The sequence below is a fragment of the Podarcis filfolensis genome (genome assembly GCF_964270895.1).
Source record: "Podarcis filfolensis genome assembly, chromosome: 18".
Taxonomy (NCBI): domain Eukaryota; kingdom Metazoa; phylum Chordata; class Lepidosauria; order Squamata; family Lacertidae; genus Podarcis; species Podarcis filfolensis.
Window position 1 is genome coordinate 4403046 of NC_139622.1, and position 24375 is coordinate 4427420.

Sequence of the window (24375 nt, forward strand, 5' to 3'; positions counted from 1 at the left end):
GGTTGCTGGGGTCTGGGAAAGCGAAGGGGGATGTTTCTGAGGAGCTCGGGGGGGGCACAATATCAAGGGGGCAGGAAGGTGTAAAACACGTGCCAGGCAAATTTCACACTGGATGTTGGGCCAGATGGGTTCTTTTGGCCTGACCCAGTAGCTAGGTTCTTCATGGTCCGATTTGGTATAATGCAGCTCCTGGTTGTGGGCTTCAGAACGTGAGAGGAAACCTGCTGGATCAGGCCAGTCCGGCATACAGTTCTCATAGTGGCCAACCGGGGTACCCCAATGGCAGGACCTGAACACAGCAGTACTCATGTGGGTACCTTGTTGGCCTTTGTAAGAACTAGAGGGCATTTGGCCAGTTTCATCTTTAGTACCTATCGATATTATATTTAGAGGGGGGCCTGTGTGGGTGGTCTTCTTTAATCACAGTGAAAGTAGGAAAAGTTATGAGAGAACAATTTGCCTCCTGAATTTCTGGTAGTAGAATTGTCCAGTGTAACTTTTTCCATTTAAAAAATATTTTCTCTTTCCCCCCAGTTTTTCTCCCTCCCACTTTATAACCTTGTATTAGTACAACATTTAGAGAGTTATCACAGTTTTAAAAAAAGTTGATGGGCAAATAAATTGGTTTGGGCATGTATATATTATGAAATAATAACCGTATGCATGCAGTGTAGAGGGAAGAAAAATGCTGTTAGTAATTTGTGGAGTGACTGAAGGGAGGGAGTAGCATTTCTTATTCCCGCTTTGCCCCATTTTCCCTTCTTGTGTTTGTAATCTTGTCCTTTGCTTGTCCCTTGACAAAGGTACAGCCACAATGTGGATTCAAGTGCGCAGCATGGATGGGAAAGAGACGCACCGAGTGGACTCTCTTTCCAAGCTCACCAAGGTGGAAGAGCTCCGGCAGAGGATACATGAAGTGTTCAGGGTGGCACCTGATAGGCAAAGGCTCTTCTACAGGGGCAAACAGGTACCCGTCTCCCATTGTTCTTCCTTCTCCCATCTGCCTTCTTGTGCATCCTCGCTGCCATCCAGGCCCCACCTACTCTGTACATTTAAAGCAGTATCATCCCACTTTAAACACCCCTTTTCCCAATTCTCAGTCATTTAACAATGAACTCTGAGCACTGCAGCTCTGTGAGGGGAATAGGGAGTCTCTGAGCAGCTCTCAGTGCCTGTAACAAACTACATTTCCCAAGGGTTCTTCGGGAAATACCATGACTCTTTAAAGTGGGACGATACTGCTTTAAATGTATAGTGCTGATTGGGCCCAAATCTTTATGTGTGGTGCAGAAGAAGGAAATGCATTTTTCAAGTCTCGGTTGAAAGAAACAAAGATTGGCTTTAAAAAGGAAGCTATGGGTTTGCTCCACCACTTTTGATACAAGGGCTTTCAAGCTTGAGTTTCCCACTAATAAAGTATTGTTGCAAATGAATGCTAGGGTTCTGATGAAGCACATTGCTTTGTGAAGCAAGCACACCTACTGGTGGGGTTATGTAAGAAGCTGGCAGATACGCATCTTAACATAGCATGCGTACATTGAATGCTGCTGGAGCTGTTGTGCCTGCAGGGTAGAACTAATGCAGGTTTTCATCCTGCTGTTGGTAGCAGCTGCTTGGTCACTGATGTTAATGGGCAACCAAGGATTGAAATTTGTAGCTAGATTGTTAACTTTACAAATGTGCTTAGACTGTGAATGAATCCTGGCTAGTAGCCTCTTTGGAGAGAGTTGCCTGAATTGGTTGAGAACTTTTGAGCTAAGTTTATTGCTAACTTTGTTAAAAAGGAAAACAACAACAACCCTGACTTGCACTGCCATCTAGCGACTTTGTTTAAACAATACTTTGTACTGACACATACTCTTTCAGTGATCTCTCCGTCTTAGTCCTGATGTATCTCAATGTACTTGTTCCCTCTAGTGTTCTGCTGAAATCAGTGTTTTGATGTTAGGTTGGCATTTTAGAAAGATTGTTGTTGCTTCAGTCCTTGTAAATGAGATTCAGAGTGATATATAAATTGTCTTTTGTTAGGTAAATATATTTGCATTTAGCTGCTCTTCCATTCTGCTTGATGGTGTGTTCTGTGAACTTGAAAAGCTTGTGTTCCCCTCCAAATGTTAAAAAGATCTTCTCTTTTGGATTTTGATTGTTAGCTCAGCAATTTTATTAGGAGCTTTGGGTTCATTAGCAGTTTTAGGGCAGAGGGTCACCAGTATGTTGATGATATCCTGTTCTGCTCTTTATAATATTGTGCTAGTTCTGAACCGATGCCTGAAAGGCAGTGCTAGGTCAGATGAGGGGTGATACCTGAGTTTAAATCTTGGCAAAACACAAGCACCGTGGATGCATGGTTCCCATGTCTGGGAGATGCACTAGTTACCTGTCCTGGGTGGGGTTGCACACACTCAGGAGTAATACTGTACACATTTTGTGGGTACTTGGGATGTAGATGTGTCACTTGAGGCTTAGGATACCTTAGTGGCTAGGAGTACCCTTTGCCAGCTTCACATCTGACTGGGATAGGTTGGTTACAGTGGCTCAAGCACTGTAATGTTGTGGATCCACTGTAATGTTGTGGATCCACTGTAATGTTGTGGATAGTAATGTGGTCTATGTGGGGCTTATTCTTGAGGTTGGTGTATTGTATTGCAGCCCAGTTATGTTGGCTAATGACGACATAATACCTCTGTTGAGCTGCTTTGTGTGCCAGTACAGTAGCAACTTATATTCAAGGTTTTATTTCATATAAAACTAAAAGATCACCTTATTCCTTAAAAGATCACCTTATTCCTTATCCTGTTGTATCTTTCTGAACTTGGTGATCTGTCATTGAGACATTTCTAGCAGTGTCGAACTGTCCTCTGCATGACATTGTGCACTTAGTGTGATGGCACACTGCAGTTACGAAACTGTTTACCTAATGAAATCAAGCTGGCACTGTCTATAATGAGTTTTGGACACCAACTGAAGACTTGATTATTTCAGCAAGCCACCATAGGAGAACATTTACTCTTTCTTGTTACATGAAATTGTGCACCATATCAGTATTTTTTTGTCTGACTTTGCAGTATTGAATTGAAAAAATAATTAAGGGATGCGTTCAGAATGAGAAGGAAAATAGGGTCCTTGTCCAGGTGAGCAAGTGCTTTCTTAATGTTACTGTCTTTCGAAATTAGGCATGTTCTGCAACTGATGCAAGTCCATTGTGACTATGTGTAGATCTCTGGATGCCAGGTTGGCGACTGGGGAAAGAAAAATGTTACTTAGAGAAAGATCTGAAATATTTTTCTTGAAGCTTGTATTAGTTTTATTCTGGATTGTTTTATTTGATGTCTTAATTTGTTGTAAAGTGCTTTGAGTTTTGTTCTTTAAACTAAAGCGGTATAGAAATAGAATAAATAATAAAAATTAAAATCCCATTGGAGGGGAATCAGTGTCAGCACATTCTGTTGTTGTGACCATAGCCTAGGTTTAAGGTGCCATTTGGTGATTAGATTATATCTCTGAGTGTGTATGTGTTTGCAAGACCTTGAAGAACCGTCAAGGTCTGAGCTTGAGATTGTTCAAAACTGTTGAAAATGTGGGCTGTTGGAGTTTTGTCTGTTTGATTTGGTATTTTACATACCCACTTTAATACATCATAACATTCCCATAGCATTTGAAGGGGTGAATAATTTCCCTTAAACCGGTGATTTGTTCCAGGGATCCCTGGCTCCTCAGTGCACAGGCCACTAATTGTGGATAAGCTTCCCCAAAAGACAGCTAGACACCAGTATTGCTTTTCTGAAATGCACAGCATAGGGGAGTATTTCATTCAAGGATGCATTCTTGTTTCATGTAGATAGTGATGGGAGAATGAACTACCTTATTTTTCGCCCTATAGGATGCACTTTTTCCCCTCCAAAAATGAAGGGGAAATCTGTGTGCATCCTATGGGGCGAATACAGGCTTTCGCTGAAGCTTGGAGAGCGAGAGGGTCGGTGCACGGTGGGGCGCTCCACTCTTCAGGCTTCAGGAAGCTATCAGCAAGCCTGGGGAGCCCGCAGGAGTTCCCGCAGGGCTCCCTAGGCTGCGGATAGCAGCCTGCCGCCCGGCGCGCTGAGCACCCTGAAGCAGAGCGCCCCGCGTGCCCGGCAGACATCCGCAGCCTGGGGAGCCCTGTGGGAGGTCCCTGAAACTAGATGCGTCCTATGGGACGAAAAATACGGTATACACCCCATAAGAGGGATGGGGAATATGTAGTCTGGCAGCATCTAGAGGGCTGCAGCTCAAATACTCCTCGACCACTGGCTGTGCTGGCTAGGACTGATGGGAGCTGGAAGTCCCACAACATCTGCAGGGCCACATGTTCACTATCCCTGCCCTAGAATACATCCCAGGCTAGGAACATAGGAAGCTGACTCAGTATTGCAGCAAAAGAGGAATCCAGGGGTATATAGACTGGGGTTCCTTGGCAAGCACTTCAGTATAGAGAGGGTTTGCTGAAGGTGGTGAAGCTGAAAATTATTTCCTTTAGGCTTCCAGAAAGGCTAGTTAGGTGGATTGCTGCGTGTTAAAACTTGAGCTATATCTTTGTTTGGAGGAAGTGGTCTGTCCTTATTTGATGCTAGTTAGGAGCTAGCCATGAACTTTACGAAAGCTTTTGTAAGCACTGTGCAGATCTTAAACAATATGACAGCCCTGCATGCTGTCATAAATCCAGTATAAAAAGGGATGGGGACAGAAGAGAAAATGGAATGAGACTATGGTGTGGTTCAGATGTGACATAATGTTTTGTCAGTGCTCCCTTATGTGCACGAATGCAAGAGTTCTAGGGTTTCTTAAACTTTAAATTCATTTTTACTTGCTGTGGCTTAATCTATAGCAAGTGGAAGTCGAGCCTGCCCCATCTATCAGCCAAAGGAGGAGGAGGAGCTCCCTGCATGAAAGGGCACTGTGTTCCAGCTGCCAGTTACATTAGATTTCATAGCTGAAGGGAGGCACAGTGGCCTCTTGGCGCCAGCCCGGGGACTTGGGGCCCCTGGGTGGTTGTACACTGTGTCTCCCAGGAAGAACATAATGGCAATAGAGAGATCAAATTGGCCCCATCATTGGCCAGTGAAGCTGTAGGTGCTCCAAGTATTGTTTTCCTCTTCCCTATTCCTTTTGTGCCACATTGATTACATTGTAAGCCTGTGGGCGGGGACATGGCTATACAGTCGTACCTCGGGTTAAATTTGCTTCAAGTTGAGCGCATGTGCAGACGCTCAAAATGACGTAATGCGCAGAAGCGGCGAAAAGCAATGCACGCGTGCACAGACGTGCTGTCGCTAGATACGTTTACCTCTAGATGCGAACAGGGCTCCGGAACGGATCCCGTTCGTATCTAGAGGTACCACTGTAGTTGCAGAGGGGTGTGTGTGTGCTTGGGAAACTTAATTAAATATAGATTGCTTATATTTCTATGCCACTTTTAATTCAAATGAATCTCAAAGTGGCTTGCAAACAATAAATAATAATAATAATAATAATAATAATAATAATAAATTATTTATTATTTATACCCTGCCCATCTGGCTGAGTTTCCCCAGCCACTCTTCCATAACAATAATATAATAAAACACAACAGAACATCACGAATGCAGCATAAATAATATAAAACAATTAACAAACATCAATAAAACAATTACAATCTGTAAAACACTATTAACAAAATTGCATCAAAAATAAGCTAAAAATCACAATTACAGCAAAAGTCATTATACGATTAATAAGTCAATAAGACATTTTTAATCTATAAAACAATATTAGCAACATTAATATAGTCGCAACTAAAAAAAAAAGCTAAGCATTCATAGCTAAAACTTTTACTTTATCTCCTAGAATGCTACAAGAGATAGTTAAGTTTCATTGCAACTAAAACTTGGGTTGCAGGCTGCTGTTAAGAGACCCAGGAGCAGGAGCAGTAAGAGAAACATGGCAATCTCCTATCCCAGAGGTTTTCAACCTTTTTAAAGTCCATGGCTCCCCTGATACTCTTTCTGTGGCACCCCTGTGGGGCTCAGGAGCCCAGATATGTCACCCCTTGCCTGCAGAGCTGGCAGCCTCATATTTTTTCAAACACCCTTCCTTGTGGAGTGTTCCCTCAGCCTCCCCCTCCCCTCTGCTGGGGGTCCTCTGAGTATGCTTTTCAAGTTGAAAAACCTTTTCCTAAAGATGCTATGCCACTATTCCAGTCATTCCTTGTAGTACTGTTTATTGTGCTATGTGTATTCACTAAACGATGACATTTTGATTGAATAAGAAAGAGAAAAGAATGCTTTATTCTTGCTTTTACTTCGGCTTTCTTTAGAGATCCTGCTGTTACGCATGCCACATGCTGAGGAACTTGCACTGCAAGTACAAATGTGTCCTCATCAAAGAGCATTAGTTGAATTTCTTTTGGTTGAGAGTATCTCTCTAGGAATTATTGTCTGATAAATGCATGTGGACATCTTTGTCCTAAGATACGTACTGTAAGGTGCAGAATCCATGGAAAACTTTGCAGGCTTATTCCTGTTCCCAGCTTCTAGTGTTCCCAAATGAGTAATGCAGACCTAAATTGTTGATGAAACCTGTAGATTGATTTGTTGGTTGGTTGTGGGGGGGCGCACACACTAGGTGTTCTGAATTGACAAAGAAATGGAAGAATGAAAAAACCTGCAGTGTTCATAATAACTTTCAGAGAAGTTGCAGCATTAGTCTGTTTGGCAACTTTCTTAGGCCAGTTGCATATGACAAAGTGTCTCTAACCCACAAGAGCTTATGCTATACCTTGGGTTACAGACGCTTCAGGTTACAGACTCTGCTAACCCAGAAATATTACCTCGGGTTAAGAACTTTGCTTCAGGATGAGAAGAGAAATTGTGCAGCAGCGGGAGGCCCCATTAGCTAAAGTGGTGCTTCAGGTCAAGAACAGTTTCGGGTTAAGAACAGACCTCAAGAATGAATTAAGTTCTTAACGCGAGGTACCACTGTAATACATAAGACTAGGGCTGGGTAAGAAAGATTATAAGGAAGCCAGAAGATGGTTAGCTATGAGGATCTTCAATAATAGTCAAACAGTAAATAAGATAGGGAAATAATTATTAGACATGGGAAATTAATGAGAAGGGGCAAAATACTCAAGCAATAATATGGGATACTGTACAATGAAAGCTGTCATGAGGGGAATTGGTCAGACCATCGCAAGAGGTGTTGAAATTTGAGGAGGTTGGATAGTTATAATGGAATGGTCTTGGGGGTGGGGGGCAAAGTTTTATTTCTATTTATTTATCATTATTACTTTGTTTAAAATAATAAAATAAACAACAACAACAAGAAAAAAAGACTAGGGCTGGGCAATATTTGGTTTTCAACATCACGATAAAGTACCAGCTAAACCAGAGCTTTCAAAACTTTTCATGTTGGTGACACACTTTCTAGACGTGCATCATTTCACGACACAGTAATTGAGTTTTACTAGCAAACTGGAGGTTAAGCTAACTCCTTTCCAGCCCCAGGAGGAGCAAAAGAAGCGTTAGTGTGACATACCTATACACTGTCACACCTATACACTGCAGCCAGCACACTAACATGTCATGACACAGTTTGGAAAGCTTTGAGCTAAACATTGCAATATTTCAATATATACGGTATCATGATAACTGAAATAAGGATGGAGCTATGTTTTGCTTTCTTATAGTATTGAAAAGAAATGAAGCAACTTGTGATATTTCTGAAGATAGTGATAACAGGACGATATGGTGTGAGTTGTATGGGTAGCTTGCTGAGTAGTATAATGGATTCCTTGGGAGTTGAAAAGAGGACAGTTGTACAGAAAAGCATTTTATGTGTAGGATGAACCTATTCTTCAACCAGTTGATGGTCTCGAAGCTTTTTGTTGTACTAGGGAATGGAGACTAGCATCTTGTGCTTGGTACAGCCAACACTGCACAACATTTTGCTTTAACTTTGTTTAATCTATTCACAGAAATGCTGGCATGAAAACAAAATGGGCATCGGACCTAGGAATTAAAACTGAATGGAGCAAAACATTTTGACCTACTTCAAATGGTTTTTGGGTTGGTTGTGTGTTAAGTTGTTGGATGTTGATATGTGACTGGTGGTCTTCCTACTCTTATTTTACAGATGGAAGATGGTCATTCCCTTTTCGATTACAGCGTTGGCCTGAATGATATAGTCCAACTGCTGGTGAGGCAAAGCCCTGCCCTCCTGCCTTTGGCTAACAAAGAGAAGGATTCTGAACTTTCAGACACGGACTCTGGGTGTGGTTCAGGCCAAAGTGAATCTGATAAAAACTCCAATAATGGGGAGGGGGCTGTGGAAATGGAGGGACCACCAAGCACAGCAGGCCAAACTGATCTGGTGGACCCAGGCTTTGGATTCTACAAGGTGAGGTGGTTTTAGGCTTAATTTTAATATCAAATGAGCAAAACAAAAATGTCTATAAGTTCTAAAAAACAACAACTCCAAACATGTTAGAATTGATTTCATTTTGCAGTCATTGGTCAGTTTATACAAATGAGAAAATGTATTTTGACACTTTCCTAAATAAATAGGCAGCTGTATCTAAAAACAAGCAAACTATCAACAAATTGGACACATGTTGAAACTGAGCTGTTCTCAACTGCAATGGGATAAAACCTATACAACATTTATTTCTGGATGGAGAAAGGGAAGGCCTACCTATAGTACAAATGCATGAAGCTGGATATCAGTCCAACTCTGAACACTTGCATTTGGAGTATTTCCTTTTTGAAAAATGAAATATAATCCTTTTATTGCAATTGCTCAGCTTTTTGTTAATTTGATATGGTACTCCTTAACTTTCTTTAAAAAATGCATTTGCAGAAGAATATTTCTGCCCATATTAAAAGACTGGTCTGAAAACCTAAACAGCATCTGCACTGCTGCACAAGGTTAATATCATAGATTAAGGATGAAGCAGAATGGGGTACAAGTCTAGCCTGAAAGTATCTGGTGCATTTTACAATCCACAGGTGTTCCTTTGTGTTCTTTGTTTCCTTTTTTTCCCCTTCAATTCCCCCCCCCCATTTTTAAAATTAATTTTCCAACAAACAAACATAAATCTCAACTGTATTTAAACCAATCTTAGTAACATTGTTAAGTGACTTCCTTGAATCCCCCTAGGTGAATTTCAGTGTATATCATTATAACAGTTTTCCAAAACCAATTTTCTCATAAAATTAACTGAATCACTTAACATCTTTCTTTCTTTCTTTCTTTCTTTCTTTCTTTCTTTCTTTCTTTCTATTTTAACTTTAAACACTTTAATCTCTAACATTACATATTGAAATCCTAAGCCTATCTGGTATTTGCAAGCTTTTCCAATTAAATTATCTTAACATATTTAACTAAATAGTCTTTGAATTTCATCCATTCCTCCTGGTACTGCTCCTCCTTCTGATCGCGGACTCTTCCAGTCAGGTCGGCTAGCTCCGAAAAATCCATCATCTTCATGTGTTCTTTGTTTCCTAGGCTACTGAGGCAGGGGTCAGGCAATAGCACAGAACAGGAGAAGGAAACAGAAGTAGTGAGGCCCTTTCTGTGTGCCAGGGATGGAGAACCTCAGGCCTTGGAGCTGATTGTGGCTCTTCAGACCTCTCTATATGGCCCTCAGGACTTTCTTCAGTGCTGCTCCATGCCATTCTAGAACGGGGTATCCCAAACTCAGGTCTCCAGCTGTTGTTGAACTACAACTCCCATCATCCCTAGATAGCAGAACCAGTGGCCAGGGATGATGGGAATCATAGTCTAAAAACAGCCAGAGACCTGAGTTTGGGAAAGCCTGTTCTAAAATATTTCTGCCTGGTTGGAATGTGTCTTTAACTATAAAGGTGCCCATCTGTTGATCTTCCCACTTCTTTCCTTCTGGTATGTGCCCACAGAAGATTGGCCACCTATGATGTAACACTCCAAATACCCATTTCCCTTCATCTTTATTGCTTTTCAGAAATGAATGCTGTTTATCCTTTGAAATGGCTGTAATTTTCAAGATTGAGTTTATTTAAAAACAACTAAATAGCTGGACTCTGGGCTTTTGTTTTTAGATCAATGAGCTAGTGGATGCTCGTGATACAAGCATGGGGGCCTGGTTTGAAGCTCAGGTTGTCAACGTGACCCAGAAAGAAAAAGCTGCCAACAAGGCAAGTGAGAGTGATGAGGAATCTGATCTGCAAGAAGCCATTGCTGAAGAGGACATTGTATATCATGTGAAATATGAAGAGTGAGTGTTTTTTTTTTTTTTCTAGTCCCTTTAGAACAACAGGTTATTTTTTTATTTTTTTTTGCAAACACCTGATGGTGGAGTTCAGCCTAGCATTCAAAGAAAAATAGAATCATAGAATTGTAGTGTTGAAGGGTCGCTGAGGGTCATCTAGTCCAACCCCTTCAATGCAGGAATCTCAACTAAAGCATTGGGGATGTCTTTTGGATATAGATGTAACCAGGCATTCACACTTTGTTTTCTATGCTGATTGTGCTATATTGCCCCAGCCACCTTCCTAAACTTGGAGCTGCAGAGGTGGGTGGTGATAGTCGTGGAGCTGCATGATGATCCCTGCCTGCTCTCCATCTCTGGGAGTTGCTTGAAGCACCTGGAGTGCCTTACTGTGCAGGACAGAACAGGCAAGCCCTCTGCCACTCCTTCCTGCTCCCTTTCCCCTTGGAAAAGTTGGGGGGGGGGGCTTTCCTTGGCTGCCATGTGAGGCTATCTTTTTCTTTGGCAAAACATGGGGCACTTTACTGCTGGCTGTAAGTGGCTGCTTTTAGAAATGGTTTGCTCCTAGTTTTCCCTGCACTCTTTTCTATAATAAAAAATGAGGCAGCCTCTGTGTTGCAGTAGATCACCAAAAGATGGCAGTTCACAAGAAACTGGAGGTCCCAGTATACTACTCATGAAGATGGCAGCACCCGCTAGGTGCAGAAATTCATCTTGGGTCTGAGTGCTGCATATGTTTATACTACAGGAATTATCACTTTCTAGTGCAGGGGTGAAGGAGAGAATCAGCAGGCAGGCAGATCCTGATCTCCCCACCCACTGTGAGCCACTTTGACAGATAGGTGTAAGTTGACAGGTATCAGTTACGTGACATCATGGTCATGTCATGTGACTCAATTTCAAAGGAACAAATTGGTAAGGCACTCTAAAGTGTGCTCTTGAATCCTCCTTTGCAGCCTGCCTTGAATACAAACTGTGGCTTCACAAGGAACACTTCTTTTTTGAGTTCAAGCTGTGACTATGGTGGGAAAAAAATAGTCTTTTAGCTGCACTCTGAGGTTTCAACCTGCAGTTTAAACTTTCCTGCACCTGACATCGTATATGATAGCAGTCCAGGGAAAGAGGAGTGTGGTTTACCCAAAACTGCCTGGCAGGTGAACCTCCAAGGCTTGGCAGGCCTAAAGGGTTCCTCACCGTTACTAGAATTCTACAGATCTTCACGTATTGCGTATCTTGTCTTAAAATGCATTTCTCTTATTCCAAGTGAGATAATTTTTAATAGAATTTCTCCACACATCCAGTGCTCCCCCTTATTTTCATTTTTTGTTGTCGGAGAAATAGACAAAAAGTCCTCAGGAGAAGCCTTTTTTGTTCTTGTTATCTTGTCCAGGCCTCCACATTTCCAGTGCAAGCAGGGACTTCTTTTAGTTTTCACTCTCTGTACAGTGCTTGAGAAAATTTGAACAGTTTAAGTGATTGATGATAATTTTAAGACTTATATTGCTATGGTAGGGTGGGTTGCATTTACCATGTGGGGTTGTTTTCTTACCGCCTCCCCCTGTCCCCCAATGAAGCTATCCAGAGAATGGTGTCATTCAGCTGAGCTCCAGAGACGTGCGTGCTCGTGCCAGGACGACTCTCAAGTGGGAGGAGCTAGAAATAGGCGACGTCGTCATGCTGAATTACAATCCTGATGATCCAAAGGAGAGGGGATTTTGGTATGATGCAGAGATCCTGCAGAAACGAGAAACCAGAACGTACAAGGAGTTATACGCCAAGATAGTTCTTGGGTAAGTGATAGATTATGAGCAGGGAATCCTATCTGCCAAGCCTCCATGGAAAATTTTATTCTGCAACACCCCAAAGCCTTATTTTGTGCTGTCTGATGACCTAAGCCCAGGGATGGGAGAGGCATTTCTCTTTAACATGCCATATGTGTGTACCAAAATCTTTTCTTCTTCTTCTTCTTCTTCTTCTTCTTCTTCTTCTTCTTCTTCTTCTTCTTCTTCTTCTTGACGTGCAGCCAATTCTTATATGCTTCCCTTCTAGGGATGCTGGAGATACCTTGAATGATTGCCGAATTACTCTTGTGGATGAAATCTACAAGATTGAAGAACCTGGCTGTGCTGTTCCACTTACTGCTGAGAGCCCACTAAAAAGTAAGTCATATCACTTCTCCCTCCTAAGCACTTAGAGGATAGCTGTCACTGGGAAAAAATGCCATACTGGGTCAGGATAAAGCTTTCTCTGAAATCTTCCAGCAAACCAGCTGTCGTCCGTCCCCAGTGGGTGGCATAAAGTTCCCATTTAGTTATCCTAGCAAATAATCACCCTCTGTGAGGTTTCTTGTGGCTTGCTCTCCTTGGCCTGATCAGTATGGTGTGTGTTGTGTTTCCTTTTTCACAGGGCAGAGTGGACCTGTGTGTAAGCACTGCAAAGACAACCCTAGCAAAACCTGCCGGATGTGCGCCTGCCATGTGTGTGGAGGGAAACAGGATCCAGAGAAACAGCTAATGTGTGATGAGTGTGACATGGCCTTCCACATCTACTGTCTTAACCCACCTCTTAACAGGATACCTGATGATGAGGACTGGTAAGTAGCAATGAACACTTTTTGAAAATTATAATGTTTATTGAAGTTTTAACAGTGCATAATAAAATGAAACAGGTGAACAAACATAACATAAAATTAACTGAACAAATATAGTAAGCCAGTAAAATAGTGATGAGACAAATATTGCAGCTTTTAAAATTGATTTGTAAGCAGACAGAGAATAATTTAAAGTATTATAGAAGCAGTGGATGCTTACGGTGAGTCTTAAGGTCACGTGACCCATGGCCCTTCTGGTTTGAAAGTAATCTTGGGGGTGGGATCAATATCCTGGAAACACCCCCCCCCCATATGGCTGATTAAAACCATTGTTGAGATTTTGGTGCCTATTTCTTCCTTCCTTCCATTTCTGCCTAATTTACAATCATTGAGCATGTACTGGAGATGCTGACATATTATCTAGCAATCAGACATGGCTGTTTCCTATTGCCATTAAAAGCAAATGAAGCCCATTAAGAGTCGAAGCACTGCTTCTTAGCCAGTCGTGGATCACGGGACCAAGGCTTTCACAACCCTGTTTGCGAGGGTCCGCCTAAATACCCCAAAGACAAGGGCTTCTTTTGATTACAGCAAATACTTTTGTAACATTTCCTTCTATCTCCTTTCAGCTTGTTTTTATGAAAAGTGATATCCTACCCTTTGGAAATGCCAGAGGTCTAGCTCTGACACCTTCTACACACAACATATGTGTTCTGTTAATTCTAACTATTTCCTGGCTTAGTCAGGAGTTTGTCGTGTATGTTTTTAAAGGGTGTTCGCAAGACACTTGGTGATCTGATGTGTAATGAACATGGTTCTTAGTAGCATGTAGGATGTGGGCTCCAGCCTGGCTCTCCTCTTTTTTCCTTGTACCTCAACTTTGCTCTCAGAGTAGGAGGGCTGTAGCTCAGTGGAATACCATGTTCTTTAATTAATTAATTAATTAATTTACGGCTATTAGCCCATAAAATATGTACAAACATAAAAACACAGGGACATAAAAACAGATATATCCGACATTGAAGGGTGGGTCATTGAGCAGAGCCAAGTGACAGCTTGGGGCCAGGAGAGCTCCAAGGGACGGATCACAGAAAAGGAAAAGTGAAGACGAACTCCGACATGCACTCTCATCATAACAGACCATGTTCTTTGTATGTTAACTGGCACTGCCAGCTATCAGGACTGCGAAAAGCCACTGTAGGCAGCCCAGCTAAAAGCCTTTGAGTTATTAAGCTGGGTATGTCTTTTTTAGTTTTGCCCATTTTGTCTGTCTTCATATACTTCTAACTGCCAGTTTCACAAGGAGAAAAACTGGATGAAAGAGTTTTGTCAGATTCACTGTGCATTAGTAATGGCTCTGTGCTCTAACACACATTGACCAATCTTGGGGAAAATTAGAAATAACTGTATATGAAATTATGGATGCAGCTTTTAACAGGTTTCTTCTTCTTCTAATAGTGCATATTAAAAATAGTCCTAGGAGCCAATCCTGGCCCCCCCTCCCCCAATGACGCTTCTGTTTTTAAATTTTTTGATAACTAGGTATTGTCCTGAATGTCGCAATGATGCAAGTGAGGTGGTTTTGGCTGGTGAGAAGCTGAAAGAAAGCAAAAAGAAAGCCAAGATGGCATCTGCAAATTCATCCTCTCAGCGGGACTGGGGCAAGGTCGGTCCATCCTGGTTTGTTTTGTCTTGCTCTCCTGCAGCTCCAGACTGCAGTCTGGCACTGCTGCCGGGCACATGTAAAAACCTCAAGACGGACGTGTACACAATTACATGGCTCAGCCAGCTCAAAGTATTTCACATGTTCTCTAATCTACTAGAACGTCATTTGTGTTCCACAAAGAGAAAAGTCATAGGGGTGACAAGTCTGTCCAAGCAGAGTTGTCTCTTGACAACTAGCTTGTCTTAGGAAGCCCTGAGAACAATTGCTAGTTACAGTGGCTTGCAGTGGAAACATCTACCTTTCAACAGCATAGGGCCAGTATTGGGCAGGTTTAACTACCCATTTGTTAAATAGGTAGCAGGAATGATTCTGTGCTAACCTTAGATGGGGCTGCTTTGTTACATGGGTTTTATTTGGGGGAACGTAATGGATGAATGTGTCCTTCTCTTAATAGCTCAATAGCACAATAAATTGGTGGGCTAATTTGTGGCAATTTCTGTCTTGATCTGTGACTTTTTTTATTTTCTAGGGCATGGCATGTGTAGGTCGCACAAGAGAGTGTACCATAGTCCCATCAAACCACTATGGGCCGATCCCTGGAGTTCCAGTTGGAACCATGTGGAAGTTCAGAGTCCAGGTAAGATGCTGTATCTGGCCCCATTCTTTTCCCATTGTGGAGTGGGTGCGTGTTCCTTGGAACAACAGACAACTGCTATTTATACCTGGGTACGAATGTGCAAGGAGGCCCTTGAATCTGATGGCAAGCAGGATGCTACTCATTTAGCTCTGTTTGCAAGAACTACAAATTCTGGACTGGCAAGTGGCTACTGCCATTTTTTAATTATTGTGGCCCTGACCTTTTTCGTTCAGATGGGGAATACTGCTTTTCCCACTGTTACTTACCTGCCTGAAATGTAACGTGAAGAGCTCTTGGGGAACTGCACTTTCACTGCAAATGGAGCCATGGCAGTTATAACTCGTAGGTGGTATAGTGGGTGAAGTGTTTTATGTTCATTACCATTACAAGGTTTCCATATCTCCCCACCCCATCGATCCTTTGGTAATTGAATGCTTCCATGTGACTGTCTGTACTTGACCTCATGGATTTGCATTTCTCCATAGGTAAGCGAGTCGGGTGTCCACAGGCCCCATGTTGCAGGTATACATGGCAGAAGCAATGATGGAGCCTATTCACTGGTCCTGGCAGGCGGCTACGAAGATGATATAGTAAGTGTTGTGTGTGTCAGTTAGCTCATCTCATCATTCTCACCTCTTTTCTAGAAGGCCCGATAAATTGCTCGTTAAGAAGTACCCTGTCAGGCAAAAGGTTTGTCCTCTTTCTCCCATCCCAGATAAGTTTGGATCATGGGATGGACTTCTCCAATGGGGTTTGTGGTATACCAATTGTTTGTGGTATGAAAATGATGTATGTTGTGTAGAGAGGAAAAGAGTGTCAGATGTCAGAAACACTCCTGTAAGCTCTCTGTCTACACTGGTATGAACCAGTGAGGTTAATACTATTTTTGTTTGTCATATAATGTGTGACACAATGTTAGTACTGGGTGAATGCATGTATCAATCCTATAGTAGTTACAGTCTGCTGTATGGTGTTGTTCAATTTATTTGTTGCCTAATACAAAGTGTCTCTAGGAGACTTACATAGTTAAAGGACCCATCACGTTTAACAATAAAACAATATGATCATTACCACCCACACCACCAAAAAAGCAGTATGCTGTCCTTGAGAGGTTACAGTAAGAGGCAAGGCCAAGGGCTGCTCAGGGTTGCTGCTGTGTTTTTAGATATCTACACAGCCACAGTTGGCAGAACTAGAATTAAAAATCCTCTTGAATATCACCAGTTTGGGAGGACACAATAATATATTAACATTTGAGTTAAGCAATGTATGTGATTTGAAATAGAAAATATTGCAAAATTCCTTGGTTGCCACAGGTTTTTTTTAAAGCGCAGATTGGTGGAGTTTGGCAAGTACCTAAGTGTTTTATGTGGCAACACCAGTTTATTCAGGTGCTTGAGTGACCAGGTGATTGGGATTTTCCCAGTCCTGGATTGAACCATCTGAATATATTTCAGGATCATGGAAATTCTTTCACTTACACGGGAAGCGGAGGTCGTGACCTTTCTGGAAACAAACGTACAGCTGAACAGTCTTGTGATCAAAAACTTACAAACATGAACAGGTGAGGCAAAAGAGCTTATCTTCGAAGGGGTTTTCAGGAAATGGCAAGCTATGAAAGCATTCCTATTCTTGCAAGCATTTAAAGAAAGAAAAGAAGCAGGTGTTTTATAGATGTTTACTGGCCTGCCTAATGTGGTGGCCCTTGAAACATTCTTGCTTTGTTGACTATCTCTCTAGGTTGTAACAATAAACATAATGTTTATTATTACATGGGAAAGATACATTGAGCAACTTCTTCCAGTTCTAGACGCTGATTGTCTTTGCTTTGTTTTGGAAATATGTTGAAAAGCAGCATGACTCCTTCACAATTTGCTTATGGGCTTCCTGGAGCAGTGCGGGAAGCAAATGGATTTTTATGTGGAGAGCAGATGGATTTTTGGCCTGGTCAAGTGAGGCTTTTCTGTCCTTAACCATGGCTTATTCTGTGATGCGGGAAGAAAAGATACTTGCGTCTTCTGCCCTCATCTCCATACCAAAGATCTACAACTGGTTTCGGGAACCTGTGATCCTCCAGATGTTGCTGGATCCCTGTTTGCATCACCCCTGACAATTGGCCAGACTGGCTGGTGCTGATGGGAGGTTCCTCCTCTCTTTAAGAATTAAGGACTGGGTTCCCACAAACACTTTCTCTTTTTCAAAATTATTTTGTAGGGCGTTAGCGCTGAACTGCAGTGCTCCAATCAATGATAAAGAGGGCTCAGAGGCTAAGGACTGGAGAGCCGGAAAACCAGTGAGGGTGGTGCGGAATGCAAAGGGGGGCAGGCATAGCAAATACGCCCCTAAGGAGGGGAACAGATACGACGGCATATATAAGGTAAGGAAGTTTGCCTAAGTGTAAGGCAATGTGGATTCAAGGTGGGCTCATTAGGAAAGCTTTGTGTGGCATTTAAACCTCTCTTCTCATTTCCTTTTTTAGGTTGTTAAATATTGGCCTGAAACAGGGAAATCTGGCTTCTTAGTGTGGCGCTACCTGCTCAGGAGAGATGATGATGAGCCAGCCCCTTGGACCAGGGAAGGGAAGGAGAGAATGAAGAAACTTGGGCTGACAATGCAGGTAAGTCATGCTGTAGAGTGTTGAGAAGCATTGTCCTTTGAAGGGTCAGGAGTCCACCTTCCGCGAGAGAAAGGGTGGGTAAGGTAACCTCTCAGGATTGTGTTATGTTTCCGGCCACTTATTTGGCTTTGTTTTCTTTCTCTGGTAGTTGAACAGGAGTGCACACCCAGTTCAGGGGTGCTTGATTTTTCTCCCCCTGTAATGCCCATTGAATGTCCTGTGTTCAATACCTACTGCTGAAACTTTCAGATTTTGAGCAGCAGATTTTAAGCTAAAAACCATTCCCCAGTAATTAGTGGCTGCTTTTTTATTAGAAAAAAAAACTAGCTGTCCCCCTTTTCAGCTCAACAGTTACAGTGGAACATGCTTAGATCTTGATGGAAGATGCTTTTACACCAGTGCGGTCCAGTAGGCAGCCTAGCACTCTGGATTTTATGGCAATACATTTTCCTTTACATCTATACCTCCCATTGCTGCAGTTATGTGTAACACCAATTATTAGTCTTTGGCACTGGTGGCAGCAAGAGCAGTGCTGTGGTTGATGGATTTAGATCAGGCTTCCTCAACCTCGACCCTCCAGATGTTTTGAGACTACAATTCGCAGCATCCCTGACCACTGGTCCTGCTAGCTAGGGATCATGGGAGTTGTAGGCCAAAAACATCTGGAGGGCCGAGGTTGAGGAAGCCTGATTTAGATGGTGCAACTCAGCATTCTTATGGTAGGAGAAAGGAATCCTAAGAGCTTCCCTGTGAGATTAGACCAGCTCAGTGGCCAGTGTTGGATTAAGGGATGTTGTCTCTGGGGGCTATGCACAGGCTAACCATTTCTCATCCCTAATTCAGTATCCTGAAGGGTATCTGGAATCCGTTGCAAACAAAGAAAAAGAAAACAGTAAGAAAACAGAAGAGCTTGAAACCCCGGGGCAAGGGAAAAGGAAGCGGAAATCTGGTATGTATTGATACTGGAAAATAGGGGGGGTGCCTTTCAAAGCCTTTTACAAGACTCAGGACGCAGAGTCCCCCAGGTTTGTTATCGGTCAGAGAATAATGAGCTGAGTTGAGGCAGGATCCAGTGAAAACAAGGTAGATCTTTATTTTTCTGCTGCAGCATGTTCCCTCCTCCCTGTAGGGAGGTGAGTGAGAGACCAAGAACAAAGTGTGTCACATCTTTTAAATGTTTGTATTTTGGCTCGCAGGAGGAGGACATCCCCTTAACCTCAGTGTCACAAATATATCACACATAAGGTGGGGTTGCAGTCGCTTGGGCAAGCCAAGATGTGTTAAATTTCTGAGAATTAGCAAGATTTACATAGTTCCAAAGAGAGGTTATTCAGAGCATTAACACTGGAAATAGGTTCTCCTAGGGCAGGGGTGCCCAGACTTTTCAAAGAGGGCCAGACTTGATGAAATGAACATGCGTGAGGGCCGACCAAAGTAGTTGAATAAGACATATACTGCCATGGGGGCTGAATTAAATCGGCTGGTGGGCCAGATTAGGCCCCCAATATGGACTTTGGACATGCCTGTCCTAGGAATTGATGGATATGGCAGTCAAGAATGTCACACACCTGGGCAAAACCATACAATATTTGAAGACAGTTGACACTGATTGAAGCTAAAAAGTGGGGAGGAAAACTTCTCGGGCACTTCCACTGACAGGCAGCAGCCTACACGATCTCAGGCAATGGGGTTATGGAGGATGTAGGGTCTCCCACAATGCAAAGTGGCACACATGACCAATAGGTTCCAAAAGTAAGAATTGCATGTTGTTCCATAGGGAAATTCAAGCTTCCCTTGTTTTAACAGGCTAGGTTTAAACTATCTGGCTTAAATGAGGAAAGATTGGGGTACATGCCTCCATTAGAACCAGGCAAACAAGGAAAGGGGACAGGGTGGATTTTCTGGACAGCATGTGTGGTGTGGTGCTTTGGGGTGACATAAGGGTGCACTTATTTTATGTGCATCCTTGGGAGATGTGGTGGGGCACATGGTGGCACAAAACAGATGTATAGAGAAAAGAAAGGGGGTATGCAGTGGGAACTTGTCTAGTAACAGTATACCTTATCCAATTGTCTACAGTTTTCTTCTTTGGAGGGGGGAGGCAGGCAGAAGATAAAACTGAGATAAAGCACATCCTGTATTTTCGTTTCCAGGAAATGAGATGGACTTCTCTGTTTCTCCTGCTGGCACACCAAAGAAGACCAAGGTTGAAGTCTACAAGCTCACCCCCAAGCAGAGGGCCCTCATTAAAGATGACGAAGCCAATGCAAAGTTGTGGAGTGAAGCACTAGAAGCCCTTAAGGACGGCCCGGTATGTGTGGGGCGGGTACCGCTTGTCCCAAAACAGGGTTAAGAAGCAATGCTTATTGGCATTCTGTTTAACTTGGGATTGCCCTGGTCTGTACATGCAGCATAATGCTTTTTTTAAAAGGCTTCCCACATTAAAAGCAGCACCCAAGACAAAACCTAAGCTCTCTCTCAAAGTAGAAACCTAGCAATAAGCGAGGCTGGGACCAAGTCTTTGCCTCTACCATGCAACTGGGAAGCTTACAGCCTTCCTGGGGAGAACATTGCACAAGTGGGGAGCCACTGCAGAAAAGGCCCATTTAATGTTTAAGCAATAGGAGAACAGAAGTAGCATTACTGTAACTCCTCTGTCTCCCTTTTCACGGCAGAAATTCCTCAACAAAGTGGAAGAAACTTTCCTGTGCATTTGCTGTCAGGAAGTGGTGTTTCGGCCAATAACAACGGTGTGCCAGCACAATGTATGCAAGGTGAGGAGCTGCTATTGATTTTCACTGCTGTGCCTATTTCAGAACATTGACTCTTCCTATAATTTTTAAGACTTGAAACCTGATGAACGGCTCTGGAAACATTCTAAAGTAGGGGTGGGGAACCTCAGGCCTGTGGGCCAAATTTCGCCTGGTCTGAGTCCAGTCAGGTGTGGAGCAAGTGAATAGGTTGCACAAACGAGTTTGGTTATTCAGTCGCATAACCAATTGCCTGCAGAAGACAGCATTGCAAGCCCTTTTCTCTGCCCTTTTCTGAGCATAGGACTGGCAAAACCCCTTGTGCTCTGGTTCCCAAGCGTCCGGCACCCTGCTGGCTGTCATTTGCTTGGAAAAATACTGTGCAAAGGGCTTTATGGGGGAGAAAAACCATCCGTCAATCATCTGACACCATCAAGATGGCAGGCAATTGAGTTGTCCTTTCCACAGGTCACCAAAGTTGGCCTGTGTTAACTGAGAACAGATAGAGATCTGGGCCAAAAGCGTTCCCACTCTTGTTCTAGGGTGTGCAATATTGTGTGAGTGAACAAGGTGTCACCAGTAGGCAGTGCCGAACTCTACAGGGACGGGGAACCAGTGCACCTCCAGCTGTTGTTGGACTTGCAACTCGCATCAGCATGGCTAGTGGTCAGGAATAATGGGAATTGGAGTCTAACCTCTGGAGCTGCACAGCTTTCCATCCCTGCCCTACAGGGTGGCTGCATGCAGAATAAAGTACAAAAATTGTGTATCTTGCAGTATTTGTTAACCTGTTCTAAGAGGCCACTCCAATCTTCCACTGTAGTATTTAATGGGAAATGGGAAAGTCCTACTTAAGTCAAGACCGCAAAATTCTTGGGATTCTCTTCCCCGAAGGTTGTTAAAAGGAAGCAGCAGCAGCAAAAAACTAATTGTGTAAGACCACTAGCTCTTGGTAGCCAGTCCCTGTAATCTGTGAATAGCAAGAGACTAAGAGCAGAAAGGAGGTGCTGTACTGAGATCTGTAGCCTAATCTTCCTCTGTTCCTAGTTACTCTGTGATAAGGTCCCATGCCCTCTGGTAACATCCCTTGACTCACTTCAGTCTCCTGCTTTGTTCAAAAAGTTAATTGTCAGCTGAAGCAAGGTGAAAGAGTACCTCTCTAGGCAATATTGGGTCATTGCTTTTGTCCTGGGATTAGTGAAGATGCAAATAGTTGCAGGGTAGAACTCTTAAGGTGAATAGAGTGAGATGATGGCTGGATAGGGTGTGACTGAAATATCCTGGTGCTCCTTTTTTCTGTATAGACTTTAGCTGTTATCTCAGGGGGGTGATTCAATCTTTCTTTGTGTGTGGTGAAGAATTCTCATCACCCTTCACAAAAACAGGCGGGTTTAATTGGTACTGTATTTAATAAAGGACAGACAAGTTTCAGCAATAACTCCTTTCAACACAGGCTGTTGTTGTTTTTTTAATACAAACTTGATGCGCCTAGTCTACAGAACAATAAAAGTATTAGAATAGCTGGCTTGACAGAGGGCCCTCCTTGTTGCCCTTTACCAGAATTAAGTTTGCTGCAGTTTGTGTGAATGTTGGCAATTGTATCACCAAAGCAGAGTATTCTTAAGTTATATTTAAAGCAAGATGCTATCTTAGATGTGGGTTAGCACTCTTTATTTCTCATTGCAATCAGCAAGGGGTGGTACTGTGGGGGAAGGGTTGAATCTTTGATCTCTTGTTCAGTGTAAAGATAGCTGGTATCTTTTGATCACCCATTCATTATTATTATTTTTACTCCACAGTCTAGAATCTTAAATTAGAAATTTGTTTTCTTAGTGCAAGGGTCAAAGAATATTTGCAAAAGTATGGTTTTTGTTTTGTCTTACACTGAGTGGTAGTGGCTCTACAGGCTTCCAGGCAGGTGTCTTTCTCAGCCCCACCTGGATAGTCTGGGGATTGAACCAGAGATTTTTCATGCAAAGGAGATGGTCTACTACCCTTTCATAAGTAGTAGCTATATTTTCCCCAAGGAAACATACTACACTCCTATTGACTTTCATGCTTTTGGCAATCAATAAACAAAAACAAACCCCAGATGCACTTTAATAGATATGACAAAACCTTTAGTGGATGGGTTTTATGTCCCTGTTTAGTATGCTAAAGGTAAAGGTACAGGTACCCCTGCCCGTACGGGCCAGTCGTGTCCGACTCTGGGGTTGCGCGCCCATCTCGCTTAAGAGGCCGGGGGCCAGCGCTGTCCGAAGACACTTCTGGGTCACGTGGCTAGTGTGACAAGCTGCATCTGGCGAGCCAGCGCAGCACACGGAAACGCCGTTTACCTTCCCGCTAGTAAGCGGTCCCTATTTATCTACTTGCACCTGGGGGTGCTTTCGAACTGCTAGGTGGGCAGGAGCTGGGACTGAGCAACGGGAGCGCACCCCGCCGCGGGGATTCGAACCGCTGACGTGACGATCGGCAAGTCCTAGGCGCTGAGGTTTTACCCACAGCACCACCCGCGCGTCCCTTTGTTTAGTATGCTAGTGGTCTTTAAAAAATTCTCATTTCTTTGATGTCTCTTTTACTCCCCAGGACTGCCTAGATCGATCCTTCCGAGCAGAAGTCTACAGCTGCCCAGCCTGCCGTTATGATCTTGGCAAAAACTATACAATGCAAGTGAATGAACTGCTGCAGACCCTCCTGAGCCAGCTCTTCCCTGGCTATGGCAATGGACGGTGATTCCAAAAAGCACTTCTAATTTCATTAAGATTTTTTTTTTAAAAAAAGCAAAACCTTGTGGGGTTTTTTGACAGGGTTTTATTTAAATAAATAGCCTTTCAGAAAAGCTGTTACTGTTGTCTCCCTTCCCTGAAAAACTATAAAGGTTGAGGAACCTGCTTATGTATTTTTGTAGTAATGATTGCATCTTTTTTTAAAGGAAACCTTCATGGTTGTAGGAATTGCAAATTTCTCATTGTGTGCTACTAAAATCTACAGAATTGCAGTTTTTTTAAATGGGGTGTCATTTTCTTTTAAAGCTAAAAACCTAGTACATGGCTTGGTTGCTAGAACAATCTCTTTGATCTATGGATTTTTTTTACTGTTAGGTTTGATGCTCTTGATCTTTTTGTGGCGGCATTTTAAAAAGACTGTTATCACAGCATTTTTTACTATTGTCCGTTTAGGACCCGCCACAGTGATCATTTGAGACCCCTTGATTCTTGGAGTGTTGACATTTTTTGCTAAAAGCCCCCTTCTCTACTGGTTACTTGTCTTAACCGTCTTTATGTAAAAGTTACTACCTCAGTCTCCACATTTAATCAGCCAGGTGCTGCTTCCTATTTCATAGTGCCATATGGGAACACACAAAAGCCATTTGGAAGTGCCTTTTTACTGCTTTTTTTGCTGTGAAAGACTGAGCTTTGAACATTGGAAAAGCACTGAATTTTCTAAACTGCCAACAAATTTTTTGCTCCTGGGATTAAAAAATGTCACTACCGCTGCTCTAGATCATTAGCTTTAGATCAGTGTCCTGCTTTGTGCATGTCTGAATATTCCTTTTTATCTTACTTAGAATGGGAAATTAGACATGGGAAGGCTTGGTTGTATATTCGGTGGTTGGTCCTTCTTGCTTCAAACAGTACCAAAACCTTACAGTTCAATACCTCAGGATAAAGCAGAGTTGATACTAAATCACTCTTCACATCATACAGACTGGAATAAGTGTGCTTGTTTAACCTTTTTAGCCTCTTTACCTCCTTATAAATGTATAATATTGTTTGGAAACTTTTATGACTTTTGAATTATGCCACAGTTTTGTACAAACAAAAGTTCTCAAAAATAAAATACCTTTTCGTATCAAA

At 42.7% G+C, this 24375-nt stretch overlaps 1 protein-coding gene across 5 annotated transcripts in view; it reads left to right on the forward strand.

Moving 5' to 3' along the window:
- UHRF1 (ubiquitin like with PHD and ring finger domains 1) overlaps window positions 1–24375 on the forward strand; it is a 173663-nt gene extending 149288 nt beyond the window's left edge. For all 5 annotated transcript variants that reach the window (XM_083594472.1, XM_083594469.1, XM_083594470.1 and 2 more), the window contains exons 2-17: window positions 804–967; window positions 8146–8409; window positions 10089–10264; window positions 11833–12048; window positions 12308–12417; window positions 12665–12851; window positions 14391–14514; window positions 15044–15151; window positions 15637–15741; window positions 16609–16715; window positions 17366–17528; window positions 17631–17768; window positions 18612–18717; window positions 19922–20079; window positions 20444–20542; window positions 23105–24375. In XM_083594472.1, coding sequence (XP_083450598.1) covers window positions 815–967; window positions 8146–8409; window positions 10089–10264; window positions 11833–12048; window positions 12308–12417; window positions 12665–12851; window positions 14391–14514; window positions 15044–15151; window positions 15637–15741; window positions 16609–16715; window positions 17366–17528; window positions 17631–17768; window positions 18612–18717; window positions 19922–20079; window positions 20444–20542; window positions 23105–23251 — 2361 coding nt within the window. In that variant the 5' untranslated portion in view covers window positions 804–814 and the 3' untranslated portion in view covers window positions 23252–24375. The remainder of the gene's footprint in view (window positions 1–803; window positions 968–8145; window positions 8410–10088; window positions 10265–11832; window positions 12049–12307; window positions 12418–12664; window positions 12852–14390; window positions 14515–15043; window positions 15152–15636; window positions 15742–16608; window positions 16716–17365; window positions 17529–17630; window positions 17769–18611; window positions 18718–19921; window positions 20080–20443; window positions 20543–23104) is intronic.